Source organism: Micromesistius poutassou, assembly GCF_964030765.1.
Source record: "Micromesistius poutassou genome assembly, chromosome: 4".
In the NCBI taxonomy this organism is placed as follows: domain Eukaryota; kingdom Metazoa; phylum Chordata; class Actinopteri; order Gadiformes; family Gadidae; genus Micromesistius; species Micromesistius poutassou.
In genome coordinates, this window is record NC_140274.1 from 9,092,936 (window position 1) to 9,108,758 (window position 15,823).

Here is a 15,823-nt window from a genome sequence, read left to right on the forward strand (position 1 = left end):
GTTATTGCTCCTTAGCAGGGCTGATTTCCTCCGCTCCAGATCAGAGACCTCTGAGTAGCACGGGGACATCATCATTAGCCAGAACCAAAAGCACCGGTGAAAGGCCACGCGCCGCCGGCTAGTGCTGTGTCCGTGTGTTCTGTGTGCGTGTTGCGTGCGTGTGTGTGTGTGTGTGTGTGTAATAAGCGATTCTGATTATTATTATGAATTTATGAGTTTGAATATGAAAATGCCGCTCTTTTGCAGTGGATCAGTGTCATGAACAAGGCTAGGCTGCAGGAGGCTAGGCTACGCTTGGCTACAGAAAGCTAGGCCACAGAAGGCTAGGCTATAGGAGGCTAGGCTATGGTAGGCTATGTTACAGAAGATACTGTAGCTAAGATACTTAGACTGGGCTGAGTCTATCCATTTTCATTGGCCGTAATGGCTGGGTTGATGCATATCTTTTAATATAAAGCAATATTAAAGGGGCCTAACCATAAAACACGGCAGGGCTGGTTGGCCGGTTGGCCGCATGGCGACGGAGAGGGGGTTGAAACAGATAGCAAGCAAATGGACGAGAGAGGAAAATAGAAGGATAGGGACAGATAGAGAGTGTTAAGTGAAAGGAGGAGGTAGAGACCGGATAGCAAGTGACGTGACACTGAGGTGAGTGAGGGTGAGAGAGAGAGATAGTGAGAGAGAGAGAGAGAGAGAGAGAGAGAGAGAGAGAGAGAGAGAGAGAGAGAGAGAGAGAGAGAGAGAGAGAGAGAGAGAGAGAGAGAGAGAGAGAGAGAGCAATAGTATACATGGCAGAATCCAGGAGGTGATATTAAGAGATGGGCCTCCATGCTTACTGCTTGCCATGCTCTCTCTCTCTCTCTCTCTCTCTCTCTCTCACCTCTGAGGTTTAAGTAGTGGGCTGAACCATGTCTTCATGAAACCATCGTGGTTTCAACAAGCACCCTCGTGCCCTCTAAATGCTCCTTCTCTCTCTGACGAACAATTACCAGTACTGTGGAGCACTTGCCGGATTCAGTTCAACAGTTCTGACCTTCCACATGACTGAATTATCTCTAGCTTCTCTATTAGTGAGATCTTATGGATTACCCCATGGCCTGGGAAAACAGAAAAATGTGCTCTTTGTTGACTTTTTAGAAAGACAGAAAATCTGTTGTTGTCTTACTAAGCTTTTCTGTGTTGCAGCTTTAACGAGGCTACTCAACTGCAATGAGTTTTGAAATAAACACTTTGAGTGACATATTTCTGTCAAATGTATGTAACATTCACATATAGATGGTCATACAGAGGGAATTTAATACATAATAAGAACATTGAGAATCATCGCAGTGTATAAATGATGTCTCTCTATTTGAATAGAGATTTTGTACAGATAAAAAAGCTATCTCAAAACACTGGCACATTAAGTACAGCAAAAGCTAATCATTGCGTCTTAGTAGTAGGAAGTAGTTACAAGGGATTTAAATCCTTAACAGAGACAAAGCTGCCAGAAAATTAAATACTTTTGGGAGTAAAAAAAAAATTGAATAGAAAATTAAGAAATGTTTTTTTGTCTTAAAAGCGGAAAAGAAGTGAACAGCTGTATGTGTGCAGGAGAGGCATTGTGCGATAGTGTGTGTGTGTGCAAGAGAGTTGCAAATAAGGCAAAAGAGGCCACGTAAGGCATCGCTGTTCCCCTGAGTTCTCCGCCCAGCTTCTAATTGAAGTATTGACTGATTGAAATGAAGCAGAAATGCAATCAAGAGCTTCAGCTACCCCTCTCACAACCCTGACATGCACAAGAATTTACCCCAAAACCCAAGCCAGCACAACACTGTAAAGAACGCACACACTAACACTAACACACGCGTACACACGGACAGACGCACGGACGCTGGACACAATGGCTTAGAAAGCATGGCGGGTCGAGGTGGAGGTGTTGGCTGTGAAATGCCACAGCCAATAATGGCCTCTCCCGCTCTCTTTCTCAAACTCACTCACGCGGGCTAGGACAGTTTTGCGAGAAAAGCATCTTGAGTGCTTGGCTGCCAGAGGTCAGAGCTATAAAAGGCGTGAAATTTGATATTTTGCTGAGTGACAAGTGAGTGACTGAGCCAGCACCTTATGACTTAGTGTCACAACTGGCACACACAGGAAGCAGGGGCGGTCCCAGTGATGGAACACGCCCTCCCTGGGCCATAGGAAACCCACAGCTGTCCCCTGTTAATTCTAATTATTGCCGTGATGCGCTTGTGTGTCATAGTGGGAATCGATGAATGAACTCTACTCTCTGCACTCCCGTCCCCATTGGCACCACGTTACATTAATGTAAAGCTTTCACACCTGTCTCAGTGCGTCACATTGACTCACAGTATCTCTTGACTGCATTGCTGGCACAATGCACACATTGTATGCTTCACACTCTGGACATCTGCATATGCCATGGTCCGTCTTTTGCACATTCCTGTATAAACTGTATAGCTCTATATCTATCCATAGTCATTAGGTCCTTATGGTAAATGTTTTTTAATATTGATGTTTCTTGACCTACAGTACATGAGGTTCAACTCTCTTTCGCTCTATGTTATGTTTATGTGTCTTATTACTGTTGTTATGGACCAAACACCAAGTCAGATTCCTTGTATGTGTTAATCTTACTCTACTGCCATTCTGATTTTGATTACTCTTAGGGGACTTAATTGAAACGTTAAACAGATTATCCAGACTTAATATGAACATGAAACTATTTACTACCAAAGAATGATCTTTTGATTATCGTTGGATTCAGTTCTAATTGTGGTCATATTGGTCTGGCCATTTGTTGTTCATGATGAGTAATTGTATTGCTACATACGTTATCTAGAATAACCAAGTGAAATTAAGGAGATTGCTTTAGACATCAGAAAAATATCATTATGAAGATCTCATACACATCGAACACCCACTCAAAGAAAAAAATGAATAATGTATCATGGTTGTTCTATCGCATTAGCCACAGAGATAGCAGCAGCAACCATGAAGGAGTTGAAAGCAAACGTTGCCTATTGGTTATCCTTGCATATGTAACAGCAAAGTAAGAGCCCTGAGGGGAGACAGAAGAGCAGTGTGTCAATTCCAGATGATGGGTTTAGATTGTGAATGAATGGAGATAGATACCAAATTAAAAGTCTAATGAAAGACGAAAAAGTTATATATGAAAATGAAAAAAACATAATATTGCTTGAACAGCATAACAGGTTAGTTAGGTTATACACACACACACACACAACATGCACTTACACACATACAGACACGGGCATGCATCATGTATCCCAGGGTTGTGTAAGCTTTGAGAAGAGTGGTGTGATTGCAGCCATGGCGATATAAGCATGGTACACTTCAACCTCCATTTCATCGTCTCTCAGCATACAAACATACACACACAGAGACATGCATGCACATAAGCACACACACACACACACACACACACACACACACACACACACACACACACACACACACACACACCAAGGGAAAGTAGGCCAAAACAGCAGGCTTCCCCAGGGCTCATAAGCCCCTGCAGTATCCAAACATAGTGGCACACAGATACACACACACACACACACACACACACACACACACACACACACACACACACACACACACACACACACACACACACACACACACACACACACACACACACACACACAGCGCCTGTCCTGTATTTCTGCTAAGGCACAGAAGTGGCTGGTTGTGTGGTCGAGTCACCCAGCCTTTGACTCCTATACCCTTGCTTCTGCACAATCACTCCAGGTCGGAGCATGCTCAGTGCAGCCTCTCTCGGAGCAGGCTCAATGACAGCATCACAACAAGCAAGAAGAAAAACACCAACACTGCGATAGCAGAGGAAGATAGGCAGAGAGAAGGACGTAAATGTTGAAAGCAATAAGAAACAGCAAAATAAATACAGGGAGAGAGGGTTTTGTAACATGACCGCAACAACAAGTGTCGTAACTGTCTAACTGATGTATGGCAATCGAATTACTGATTGACATTGTCTTGCTCTAACCTCTTTATGTCTGGCCCTCTCAGACCCTGAAGGAGTCCAGTCTCTCCATCATAACAGAGTCCAGTATAAGCATATAAAGAATAAAATTCGTAACCAATTTATTATGTGGATAGGGGAGTGCAAAGTAGGGTTAGCCTTTATAAAGTTTATAGAGCAAAAGGACTGTTTATGAACTACCGTGATTTGTAATTTTATATATATATTTGTACGTTGTATTCTCTCTGGAGGAGAAAACAAGACTTTTTTAACGAGGAAAGTAAGAAATGATTTTACTGGAATTGTAGCTCTTTGTTGTTGGCAGTGAGCCAGTCGAAGGGGGGTGTTTTGAGCTGCCATAGGTCAACTCGCTGCATAGCAACCGTGTCCAACAGCTAGTCCAACCCACCAATAGAACGGCAGCAAGTGCTGGTGTGCCTGCTAACCTCCGCTCTCGGCTTCTTCAGCTACAACAAGTTTGCTGTGCTGTCAACCTCACACAGCATCCGTGTCAAGGCACACTCCCGAGAAATGTGTGAAAAATGGAAAATAGTTTTGAAAAAAGCATGCATGCGATCAATATAGTGTGTTATATAATATTTCTCAGCCAAATAATCAGAGGCTTAACTATATTTCTCGTCAATTGATCAATGAGGCATCTTCTTGACATATTATGATCGTGTTTGCATGTGTTACACGTAGAAGTAAACATTGCGAATCAAATCTGCTTATGTTAATATTCCATGCAAATATGGATGCAACTTAGCCACCGATACACCCATGCATACAAACAGAAGGCATCGGTTGTTTTGCGTGCACCCTATACTTCTCAGTGGATGAATGAGTCTGCCGTTTGACAGAGAGAGAGAGAAAACGCCCCAGCAGGGGGGGCTCCTCCTGCTATGGCTCGATAAGAGTCGCTTTGGGCCGTGGGGAGGAGAAAAAAGACCCACTCTCATCTGAACTCTATCTGATGAGAACGAAACCAGAGGCGCAGGAGCAGTTTTAGATGTAAAAGATTGTCGGCCGGACAGATTACCATGCTAAACTTTGAAATGAATCAATAGAGAGTGCACACATGTGCACAATGCATAGGCCTCATAACAATCATATCAGTATAATACAAGCATACATGTGTTGGGCTGCTAGGCATTATAAAGTATGCTTAGAAAGCAGTGTCTTGTGTGCATTGTACACATGTTCATCCCCCCCTTAAGTAAATCAATAAACCTCAGACAGATATAAGACCTAGATTATATATCAGCATCTGGGACTGTTGGGATAAGACATAGACTATATAATGTATCGTTTAAGTCTTCTATTTCAAGCTACTGAATTCGACCAGAATGTAAATGTATGTAATAATAATGTATATCCTTTATATATTGTATCTGAAGCGCTTGTTGTGTGTCTTGCCAAATCATCGTTTAATAACGTTTTCCGTTTTGTAGTGTGAAGCCAAAACTTTGTTTCCAGAAATGGACAAAGATGATTTAATCTAGCCTAATGTATCTCTAATGTACAATACATACATTGTATTACATGTATTATATGTTATGTAAATGTAATATATGTATATATATAATACCTACATTGTATTATAGGTATTATAAATGTCATGAATATAATAAATACATTGTATAACATGTATTATTTGTATTTAAAATGTAATCCATATAATAAATGCATTGTATTACATGTAGTAGACGTATTATCACTGTTATACATAATACCTAGTCACAGTGATGAGAGATGTTCTTTCTTCATGATGACGATAAAGGTACCGTTTGTAATGGTTTGAATTGCTGTACCCCCCATAGCATTAAACAACACCATGTTTGTGTGTGTGTGTGTGTGTGTATGCATGAGAGAGCGTCAGTGAGAGAGAGAGAGAGAGAGAGAGAGAGAGAGAGAGCGAGAGAGAGAGACAGAGCGAATGTTTGTGTGTTTGTGTGTTTGTGTGTGTTTAACTGTGAAGAAACGTCTTTACATTTGTAATCCCCCTTGAAGAAGCAAGGTCGCTTTTCAACAGGGAGTAGGAGGAGGAGGAGGAGGAGGAGGTGGAGGAGGAGGTGGTGGAGGAGGAGGAGGAGGAGGGGGAGGCGGGGGGTGCGACGTGGCTTACTCTTCACGGTGAGGTACATGGACTTGCTGACGTCGGCGCCCACGTCGTTGCTGACTTTGCACAGGTAGAAGCCCCCGTCGTCCTCCAGCACGTGCTTGATGAGCAGCGAGCCGTTGCTCAGCAGCTGCACCCGGGAGCCGCTGTTCAGCAGGATGGGCTGGAACTGGGGGACCCCCGCTCCTGGAGGGGAGAGAGAGGGAGAGAGAGGGGGGGAGAGAGAGAGAGAGAGAGAGAGAGAGAGAGAGAGAGAGAGAGAGAGAGAGAGAGAGAGAGAGAGGGAGGACGGGGGAAAGAGAGAGAGAGAGTGAAGGGGGGAGAGAGAGAGAGAGAGAGAGCGAGAGAGGGCGGGGGAGGGAGAAAGGGAGGGAGGTGTGAGAGGGGGGGGGGCGATGTGAAGAAGGGAAAAGTTAAAACACAAAAAGTAGGTTTTAAATTCTGCTGCCTGAGTAGTGTGTGTACACACACACACACACACACACACAGGGATATGAATAATTGACTATGTATTGATCTGCAATGTCGAACTGAGAAGATGAAGAGTGTGATGGGCAATCCAAAACCAAACGTGTGTGTGTGTGTGTGTCTGCGTTTGATGTTTTTGGGTGTGCATCATTAGATGTGCACGCATGTGTTAGCTTTATGATATGTCGGTGGGCGGATGAATGCACGCCTCTGCGTACGTGCCTGTTTGTGTGCATGGGAGGGGTTTGATGACAAAGCTTGTCAGATTTAGGGAAGCAGGGTTGTAAACATGTTTCTGAACACCAGACCCTTATCCTTAAAGCGCCAAACAGCTGCTGCTGAGGCCAAGGCAACTGGTGTGATGCAATCAGAACAGACACAATGCTCATGTGTAACAAGCCAGAGAGAGAGAGAGAGAGAGAGAGAGAGAGAGAGAGAGAGAGAGCTAAAAGGCCTTGCATTGCCACAGGCCTTGAGCATAGGGTGCAGTCAAATGAGATTCACTGTTCCGTTTACGGATGTAAGACAAGGTCTTCCACCCTCATATGGGCTCAGTGTGTGTGTGTGTGTGTATGTGTGTGTGTGTCAGAGTGTGTCTGTATATCTTATATCCAAGATCTTTGGATTTGCACTTCAAGGCATTTACGCTTGTTATGATTGCGAACAACGTGCAAATCTACATAAATTGATCAGTGGATAAAACCCCAGCAAAAACAGCCTCAAACTACATTGTAAAATGTGCACCAGACATTGGATGGCTGGATTTGTTTTTGTTCTATTTAAAAATATGTTTTTAAAACACAATGTTTGTACTTGGGTCGAGCATCTTCCGAGCAGCCCATAGTGCTGCGCGATATTGATTGCAATCTATTGCTTTACAGAGCAATGCAACTGCTAACTGGGTTAGGCCACTACATTGTCTAACTTAAAAACAATAAACAGGCCAAAATACTTTTAAATTGTTATGCAGCATCTAACGTCATTCTTGCGTCACTGATAGCAAGACTAGACTTGTTACAAGTAAGTAGTAATATTGTACATACTGCCAGAAATTTCAGAAATTTTCTGTGTGCGTATGTACATGTTTGAGTGTGTGTTGTGTGTGTGTTTGTGTGTACTGTACACAAATGGATAATCAAAGTAGTAGTCTTCTATTCCAATGAGCAGCAGATATATGCACTATTAATATGAGGGCGACACAACGTTAGCATGTACAGATTAAGCTAGTTAGCGAGCCGTGGGTTTTAAGATTTTAATTAAAATGTAGTCAAGTAGTCTGGGTCAGTGGATAGATCAAGTGGTGACTTTGTCCCATAGAGCGAGAGAGAGAGAGAGAGAGAGAGAGAGAGAGAGAGAGCTAGGAAGCGAGAGAGAGAAAGAGAGAGAGAGCATTAGAGAGAGAGAGAAAGAGAGAAATAGAGAGATAGAGAAAGAGAGAGAGCACTAGGGAGAGAGAGAGAGAGAGAGAGAGAGAGAGAGAGAGAGCGAGAGAGAAAGAGTGCCAGGGAGCGTGAGAGAGAGTGCATGTTCCTACATTATGGATTTAGCATACTCAAACAGAGCTTGTCGTTATGCTAATAGCGCTTGACCTTTTCCTCCCGTCGCATCTCTCACCTGGCTCCGGCTCGGCTGTTAGTATTAGCGCCGTAGCCCGGGGAGACACTCATCTACCTGCGAGCACGCCCGCCTGCTACAAATCCACGGTTGTCCGCGAGACGCCGCGACTTAATATGACATTTGAGATCCTTTTTACAGGAGTTTTTTTTTTTTTTCTCCCCAACAGTTAGCAGTGTAGCCGTGTCTGTGTAAGTGCGGCGTCTGAGAGCGCGTGGGAGGAAGCAGGGGATGGGGTGGGGGGGAGGGGGGGCTTCTGCTAACGATACGGAGTGACGGTCCCCGGCGCGGCGACACACACAGCTGTAGAGCAGCAGCGGAGAGGCGCCCGGGATATGTCTGGCGTATATAATAAGGCGGGGGAGACAGACCAGTCAAATCACAAAACACACACAGGCGCGCACCACACTGCGACGCATTGACAGGCTCCTTTCAAGGGACTGTGTACAAAGTCTGGAACGTTCGCAGTGTGCACGCGCGCACACGGGTGGATGTGAGACTCGCGCGCACGCAGGCACACGCACGCACGCACACGCACGCACGCACACACACACACACACACACGCTGGATACACACACACACACACACAGGATGCCTGCATACACGCAAACACACAGACACACACACACACCCACACACCCCTGCATACACACACACACGCACACACATGCTGAATACACACACACCCACTACGGGGGACTACAATTACATATGCCATCCATTTGCATAGCAGCCCACGGTTTGAGTGGGTGTAGCCACTACCAGCATCCGGAGCACTTCTAATGAATACCTCTCGTCTCCACATATACGCTCCTCACTATTGGCCAAGGGGGTGTCAGGCGAGGTGCCGCCCAGCTTGTCATGACTGCTTTGGGGCTAAGTGTCTCTCGTTCAAGGGCACCTCCACACTGCTTGGCAAGAGGAGCTGCTGGGGGGATCGATCAGGCGACCAAGTGATTGCCAGATGACCCACCACCCCCCCACCCCCCTCCTGTCTTTTTTCTGTGCATCTACATGCACATACACACACACACACACACACACACACACACACACACACACACACACACACACACACACACACACCTCCCCCACTGTGGAAGTTAATCTGTAATCTCTGGTTCCAGAGCTGATGAAGCAAACACCTGGGCTCTCTCTCTCTCTCTACGGCCCTAGCAGCTGTGTGTGTGTGTTCCTACATGTTGAGGATGCAGGGTGTGTCTCAGGCACGCGGTGTCCGAACGACAGCGTACCTTTGGAGTGTTCCCACACGATGGTGGGCCGGGGGTAGCCTTCAGCGGAGCAGTTCAGAGTCACCGTCTTCCCGTAGATCCCATCTTGGTCTTCAGGCTGAACCACGAACTGAGGGGGAACTGGAGCACACACGCACACACGCACACACACACACACACACACATGCACACACACACAACATACAATCCTCAGTCAATAGCTTCCAAACCACCCCATCGGACTACAGTCATCCGAACGCCGCCCCCCCCCCCCCCCTCCCACAGCTCTGCACACCCACCCACCCACCTCGGACGATCAGCTGACTCTGGTGCTCCACCACGGCCGCCTCGTTGCGGGCGATGCAGGTGTAGTTGCCGTTGTGGTCGGGCGTGAGGTTGGAGATGCGCAGGGAGCTGGTGAAGTCGATGTTGTCCACGGTGACGCCCAGGCTGACGGGGATGGGCCGGCCGTCCTTCTGCCAGGTGATGTCCAGGGGCTGGTCGCCGGACATCACCACGCAGGGGATGAACACCCGCTGGCCGATGGTGAAGCGCTGGAACTCAAAGGGCTGGATGTAGGGGGGCACTGGGGGGGGGGGGGGAACAGAGAGCGAGAGGGGGAGAGGGACAGAGAGGTAGAGGGACAGAGAGAGAGGGAGAGGGACAGAGAGAGAGGGAGAGGGAGATAGAGAGGGAGAGGGACAGAGAGAGATAGAGACAGACAGACAGAGAGGGAATGAGGGTGAAGTTCCGGATGGAGAAATAAGGATGAGAGAGAGAAATTATGAAGAGAGCAAAATGATGGACAAAGAGACAGACAGAAAGAGAGAGTTGATCCACTTGGTATTCTGTGTATACCGGCTTATAATAGCTGCTGTTCTCCGCCGCACCAAAGTGGCCCTGAAACCAATATATCCAGTCTATATGTATATCTAGAGGGCGCTACAATATATCCAGTCTATATGTATATCTAGAGGGCGCTACAATATATCCAGTCTATATGTATATCTAGGGGGCGCTACAATATATCCTGTCTATAACTGATATATGTATAGCTACAGGACCTACAATATATATATCTATATCTAATATATGTATAGCTAGGGGGCGCTACAATATATCCTCTCTATATAGCTAGGGGGTGCTACAATATAACCTGTCTATAGCTAATATATGAATAGCTAGGGGGCGCTACAATATAACCTGTCCATATCTAATATATGTATAGCTACAGGGCGCTATGTTGCTACATAACGCTGAGCGGATATTAATATTTGTATGACTTTGCATGCATAATCACCTCGGCACTTTGGTGGCCCCAAGATAACTCAGACGGACCCCCAGTGTGTGGTTCTCCCTGGGGGGGGGGGGGGGGGGTGTTGGGGAGAACTGTGGCAATCATTACAAGTCTCTCTCTCTCTCTCTCTCTCTCTCTCTCTCTCTCTCTCTCTCTCTCTATGTTTGAGGGTCCAGCGATTTTCCAAATCAAAACCAAATGAACGGCCCTTTATAGCTGCTTATTTAATTCACAACAAAGTGGGCGTAATGGACTCCTGGGAAAGCTCCGATAGACACTTCACCAGTGCTCAGGCGGGAGCCCAGCATATTAAATAATGCGCTCGCATGGCTACCGCTGCTGGGAAGTGTTACTTTATATTATCTCCCTCTGCTCTCCCGCTCGCTCTCAGCAAACTGGCCAACGCTGCCCACCAGCCCAACCGGCCCCCACAGCCTCCACTCTATGATGTGCAGTAGCAGAGGACCACCACCCTACAGCCTCCACTCTATGACGTGCAGTAGCAGAGGACCACCACCCTACAGCCTCCACTCTATGACGTACAGTGGCAGAGGCTCACCACCCTACAGCCTCCACTCTATGACGTACAGTGGCAGAGGCTCACCACCCTACAGCCTCCACTCTATGACGTACAGTGGCAGAGGCTCACCACCCTACAGCCTCCACTCTATGACGTACAGTGGCAGAGGACCACCACCCTACAGCCTCCACTCTATGACATACAGTGGCAGAGGACCACCACCCAACAGGCCCCCACGGCCTCCACTCTACGACTTACTGTAGCAGTTAATTTGTCATACATTACCTTTAACACACAGACTTACATACACCTATATACATGCTTACACTACCAAGGGACCACAATGGAAATAAGCCCAACTTTTTGTGTTATCCTTTTGACCCGATGTACATTTGTATGCTTACCTTTGTACATGTGTCAATAAAGAATTTCAATTCAATCAATCAATCAATCAATCAATCAATCAATCAGCCATAAAACCCCGTGAGCCAATCAGGACTCACCTCTCACACGGAGGTGGACGCTCTGGGAGTCCATCTTGTTGGGCTGCACCATGACCTTGCAGTTGTACTCCCCGGCGTCCACCTGCTGCACGTTGGACAGCTTCAGCGTGCCGTTGTTCTCGAAGGCCCTCTGGCGGTGGTTGAAGGGCAGCAGCGCAGAGTTCTTGTACCACTTGATGGAGTAGTAGGGGTAGCCAATCACGCGGCAGTGCACAAAGGCGTCCCGCCCTGCGATGGCTGTGATGTTCTTCATTGGTCGGATGCTGGCACGGCCTGGAGAACGTGACAGAGAGGGAGAAGGAACTCTCTATAAACATAATTCCAGGGAGGAGGTGTAGAAAAACACTGAATTACAATAAAAATATCACAGAGGAATATGTGGTAACACTACAATAACGTCCATTTATTAACATTAGTTATTAGTTAATACCTCTACTTTCTTACTGTTATAAAGAAACCTATAAAGAAAGAATTGAATATATATATTTTATCTCTATATGGGAGGCAATATATACATAATGCATAATGTTTTAAGATCTTTCAGGTTCTAAAACCATCATTACTCATGTAAATACAGATGTACACTTGCATACATACACACTTAGCTAGACACACAGGTAAACAAAGAAACATTTATTTTTGAATACACATATGTTCCTCCTTCCTGGGCTGTTTAGTAAGCAGTCCACTTTAAACCCAATTTCCAGATATGTGTGTATGTGCTAGAAACCAGAATAAGTGTTTTCACCTCAGGCTGAGGGCATGTGGAAAAGTTACAGCCTACAACAGTATAAATACCAGAGGAACTCAAAGAGCAAGAAAGTCACTCCATTATTTTACATTTAGTTTGCTAAACTTGTGAAACCAGTGTAGGCGAGCTGGTCAATGGTCTTAAGAAAAAAACTGCTGTTAAAGAAAGCCAAAAAGAAAAGTAATGGTGAAAATATTACCAATGGTAGCCTACTAGAGATTGCCAAGGAACCAAGGTTGACATTAGGCTAGATAGTGTAAAAGAGTGTGGAGTAAAAATATATAGATACAGGAAGATACAGGAATATAGAGGAAGAAAAAAGCCAAAAGTCAGAGCAGGACAAGAGGAAGACTTGTCCTGCCATTCAGACTAACAAAAGTAGTGAAAAATAATGTAATAATAAATAGGAAATAAACAGCATGCAACATATCTTGGACACAGATCAAGGCTAAGCAAAAGCGAAGATGCACAGACACAACAGCCAATCAGAGAAAAATACATGACAAGACAGGAAGAGTATCAGACAGGCAGACAGACAGTTGTACCAATAGACAGGACAGCGCCACCAAAAGGTAGACAGACAGACAAGAACAGAGTGGACAGTAGTTCAAAAAGAAAGACAGACAGAGAGAGACAGACAGGATGGCACTTTTGACAGACAGACAGACAGACGGTCAAATCTACCGACAGACAGACAAACGGCACAGTACACCAGGTGGACAGACACACATACACACAGACGGACCGAATAAGACAGGACGCACCCTCACACACACCGACACCCGTCCATCCGACAACACGACGACAACAACAACAACAACAACAACTTGCTTATGTGTGTGTGTGTGTGTGTGTGCATGTGTGTGCGTGTGCGTGTGCGAGTGTATAACGATAAAAAGAAGAGTGTTTTGCGGAGGAGCTGATTTGACAAGCACCTCTTACGTTTATGCGAGCCTGGTGGTGCACGGCCCCCGCGGAGTTGGCGCACGCGCAGCGGTACAGCCCGCCGTCCTGCACCTGCGTGTGCGTGACGTTCAGCTGGCTGACCACGTGGCCCTCGTGGGTCTCGTAGTGGCCCAGGTGGTGGTGGCCGTCCTTGATGACGGGGTCGTCGTCCAGCGACCAGGTGCAGCTGGGCGGGGGCGTGCCCTTCACGTTGCAGGCCAGGAAGACGGGCTCGCTGGGGTTCACCACCTTCTCGCTGAACGACGCCAGGATCTTGGGCGTGCCGTCTGTTCGAGGGACGGGCAGGGGACCCGGGGGGGGGGGGGCGGGGGGGGGGAGAGAGGGAGAGAGGGAGAGAGGGGATTATTAGGCTGTGTGTGTGTTAGGACTTTTTTAAAGCTGCTGTGGGGAAGACCAATACATTCCTGCTACATGGGTGCTCTGTGTGCTTTGTGCATCATTAAAACAATGAGTTTCATTCATTTTTGGGGTCACAATAGACCTCTGAAGAATAAGTCCCGCCTCCATGGCTCCGGTTCCCTCGGTCAAATGTCTATGGGAAATAACATGGGGCTTTTGAATGATCGTACATAACAAACTCTGTAGGTGGTGAAGAAGTAAAAGCTGCATCACGTTTTGAACTACACACATTTTCCATCTAGTTTCGACTGGCTTTTTGGATTGTCGGTGCCGTTAAAATAGCATCTATAATCGTTTACTAATTTAACGACACCGACAATCCAAAAAGCCAGTCAAAACTTGATGGAAAATGTGTGTAGTTCAAAACATGACGCAGCTTTTACTTCTTTGCCACCTACAGAGTTTGTTATGTACGATCATTCAAAAAACCCATGTTATTTCCCATAGACATTTGACCGAGGGAACCGGAGCCTCGGAGGCGGGACTTATTCTTCAGAGGTCTATACAACTATGAAGTGAAATTCACGTTCTGTGGGGTTAAGAGCTATGATTTTAGTGTGATTTGTTAGAAATGCCGAGCCGTCCGTCCGCTCTTTAGTGAGGGACATTTGTTGTTTGCAGTTCTACTGCACCTGCCTGTGCATGAGACAATTCCTTTTTAAGCCACACCCTGTCTTAATTCTGACCTATCAGGGCATCTTTTCCATGATTGGAGTTGTTAAGAAGTACGCATTCACCTTGCTTAAAGATGCCTGTACAGACATCGGGGGATAGTCCTCTATCCTGCTGTCCTCCCTGGGGCATTGGCTGGGTTCTTTGGATACAGCTGCCCTTGAGGAAGACCCTTCCCCCTGCACCCCCAGGTGCACTGCCCCCCTCCCCTCCCCCAGGCCGACGCTCTGAGCTCTACATTGGAGACGTATACTATGTGGCAGTGGGTGTATGTGCCTCTTTCCCCACAATGCGAGTTGGTCATTATGCTGCGCATAATGAAGCTGTTGCAGCCTCAAGTGTAAAAGGTCCTGCACCCGGTTCACTGGCCCAATCAGATTAGAGATGAAAGTGGTGTAAAATAAACAGCTCGTATTCAAGTGCATTGCTTAATCTTAATAGCTGGGATGTGATGGCAGTTTGCAGACAGAGCTTAGCTCATCCCACACAATGCTCATGTATTTCTGTACCGGGTTTGTCTCCAGAGGAAAAAACGATTAACCACAGGGCGCCTATTTAGTCTTTGAGCAATCAAACCCACGTTAGCTTTATAAACAAACAACAGATTAAACAAGCACTTGTCTTCGCCGTCTGCTGCATTTGACACTTGCACGAGGCATCTGTCACCAGCATTTTCGGAGTTGTTTTTTTTTGCAGCGTATTTGCCATAAATGTTGAGTGTATGTGTGTGTGTGTGTGTGTGTGTGTGTGTGTGTGTGCGTGTGCCTTCTGTGGCTCTCTGATACCCTGGGTCTGCTCCACGTGATTATAGATTATCAATATCCTTTGTTTTAAAGCGCTGTGGCCACGGGAGCCAGTTGCCCCAGCAACAGCACCAAGGTAAGTGTTGGGAAGTATGTGTGTGTGTGTGTGTGTGTGTGTCATAGCATGCATGTGTTTGTGTGTGCGTGTGTGTGTTATATAACATGTGTGTGTGTGTGTGTGTGTGTGTGTGTGTGCCTGCGTGCATGTGCTTGTGTGTGTGTGTGAGTGTGTGTGTGTGTGTGTATTATAGTATGTGTGTGTGAGCGTGCCTGTGTGCATGTGCTTGTGTGTGTTTTATGCTTTAACTCTGGACAGATTTTCCTAATGGGAGCCTATTGTGCAGAAAGGCACAACAGGCCCTCATTAACACACAAGCCCGCTTATCGACTTACTGAGCCTCCAAATCTGATTCTGCACAGTCACTGTGCGCCCACACACACACACACACACACACACACACACACACACACA

General features: G+C 46.3%; 1 protein-coding gene across 1 annotated transcript in view; it reads right to left on the bottom strand.

Moving 5' to 3' along the window:
• dscamb (Down syndrome cell adhesion molecule b) overlaps positions 1-15,823 on the bottom strand; it is a gene marked incomplete at both ends in the record, with an annotated part of 66,306 nt that overhangs the window by 23,269 nt on the left and 27,214 nt on the right. The window contains 5 exons of the mRNA XM_084466334.1: positions 6,132-6,311; positions 9,462-9,581; positions 9,748-10,026; positions 11,761-12,033; positions 13,447-13,743. Coding sequence (XP_084322460.1) covers positions 6,132-6,311; positions 9,462-9,581; positions 9,748-10,026; positions 11,761-12,033; positions 13,447-13,743 — 1,149 coding nt within the window. The remainder of the gene's footprint in view (positions 1-6,131; positions 6,312-9,461; positions 9,582-9,747; positions 10,027-11,760; positions 12,034-13,446; positions 13,744-15,823) is intronic.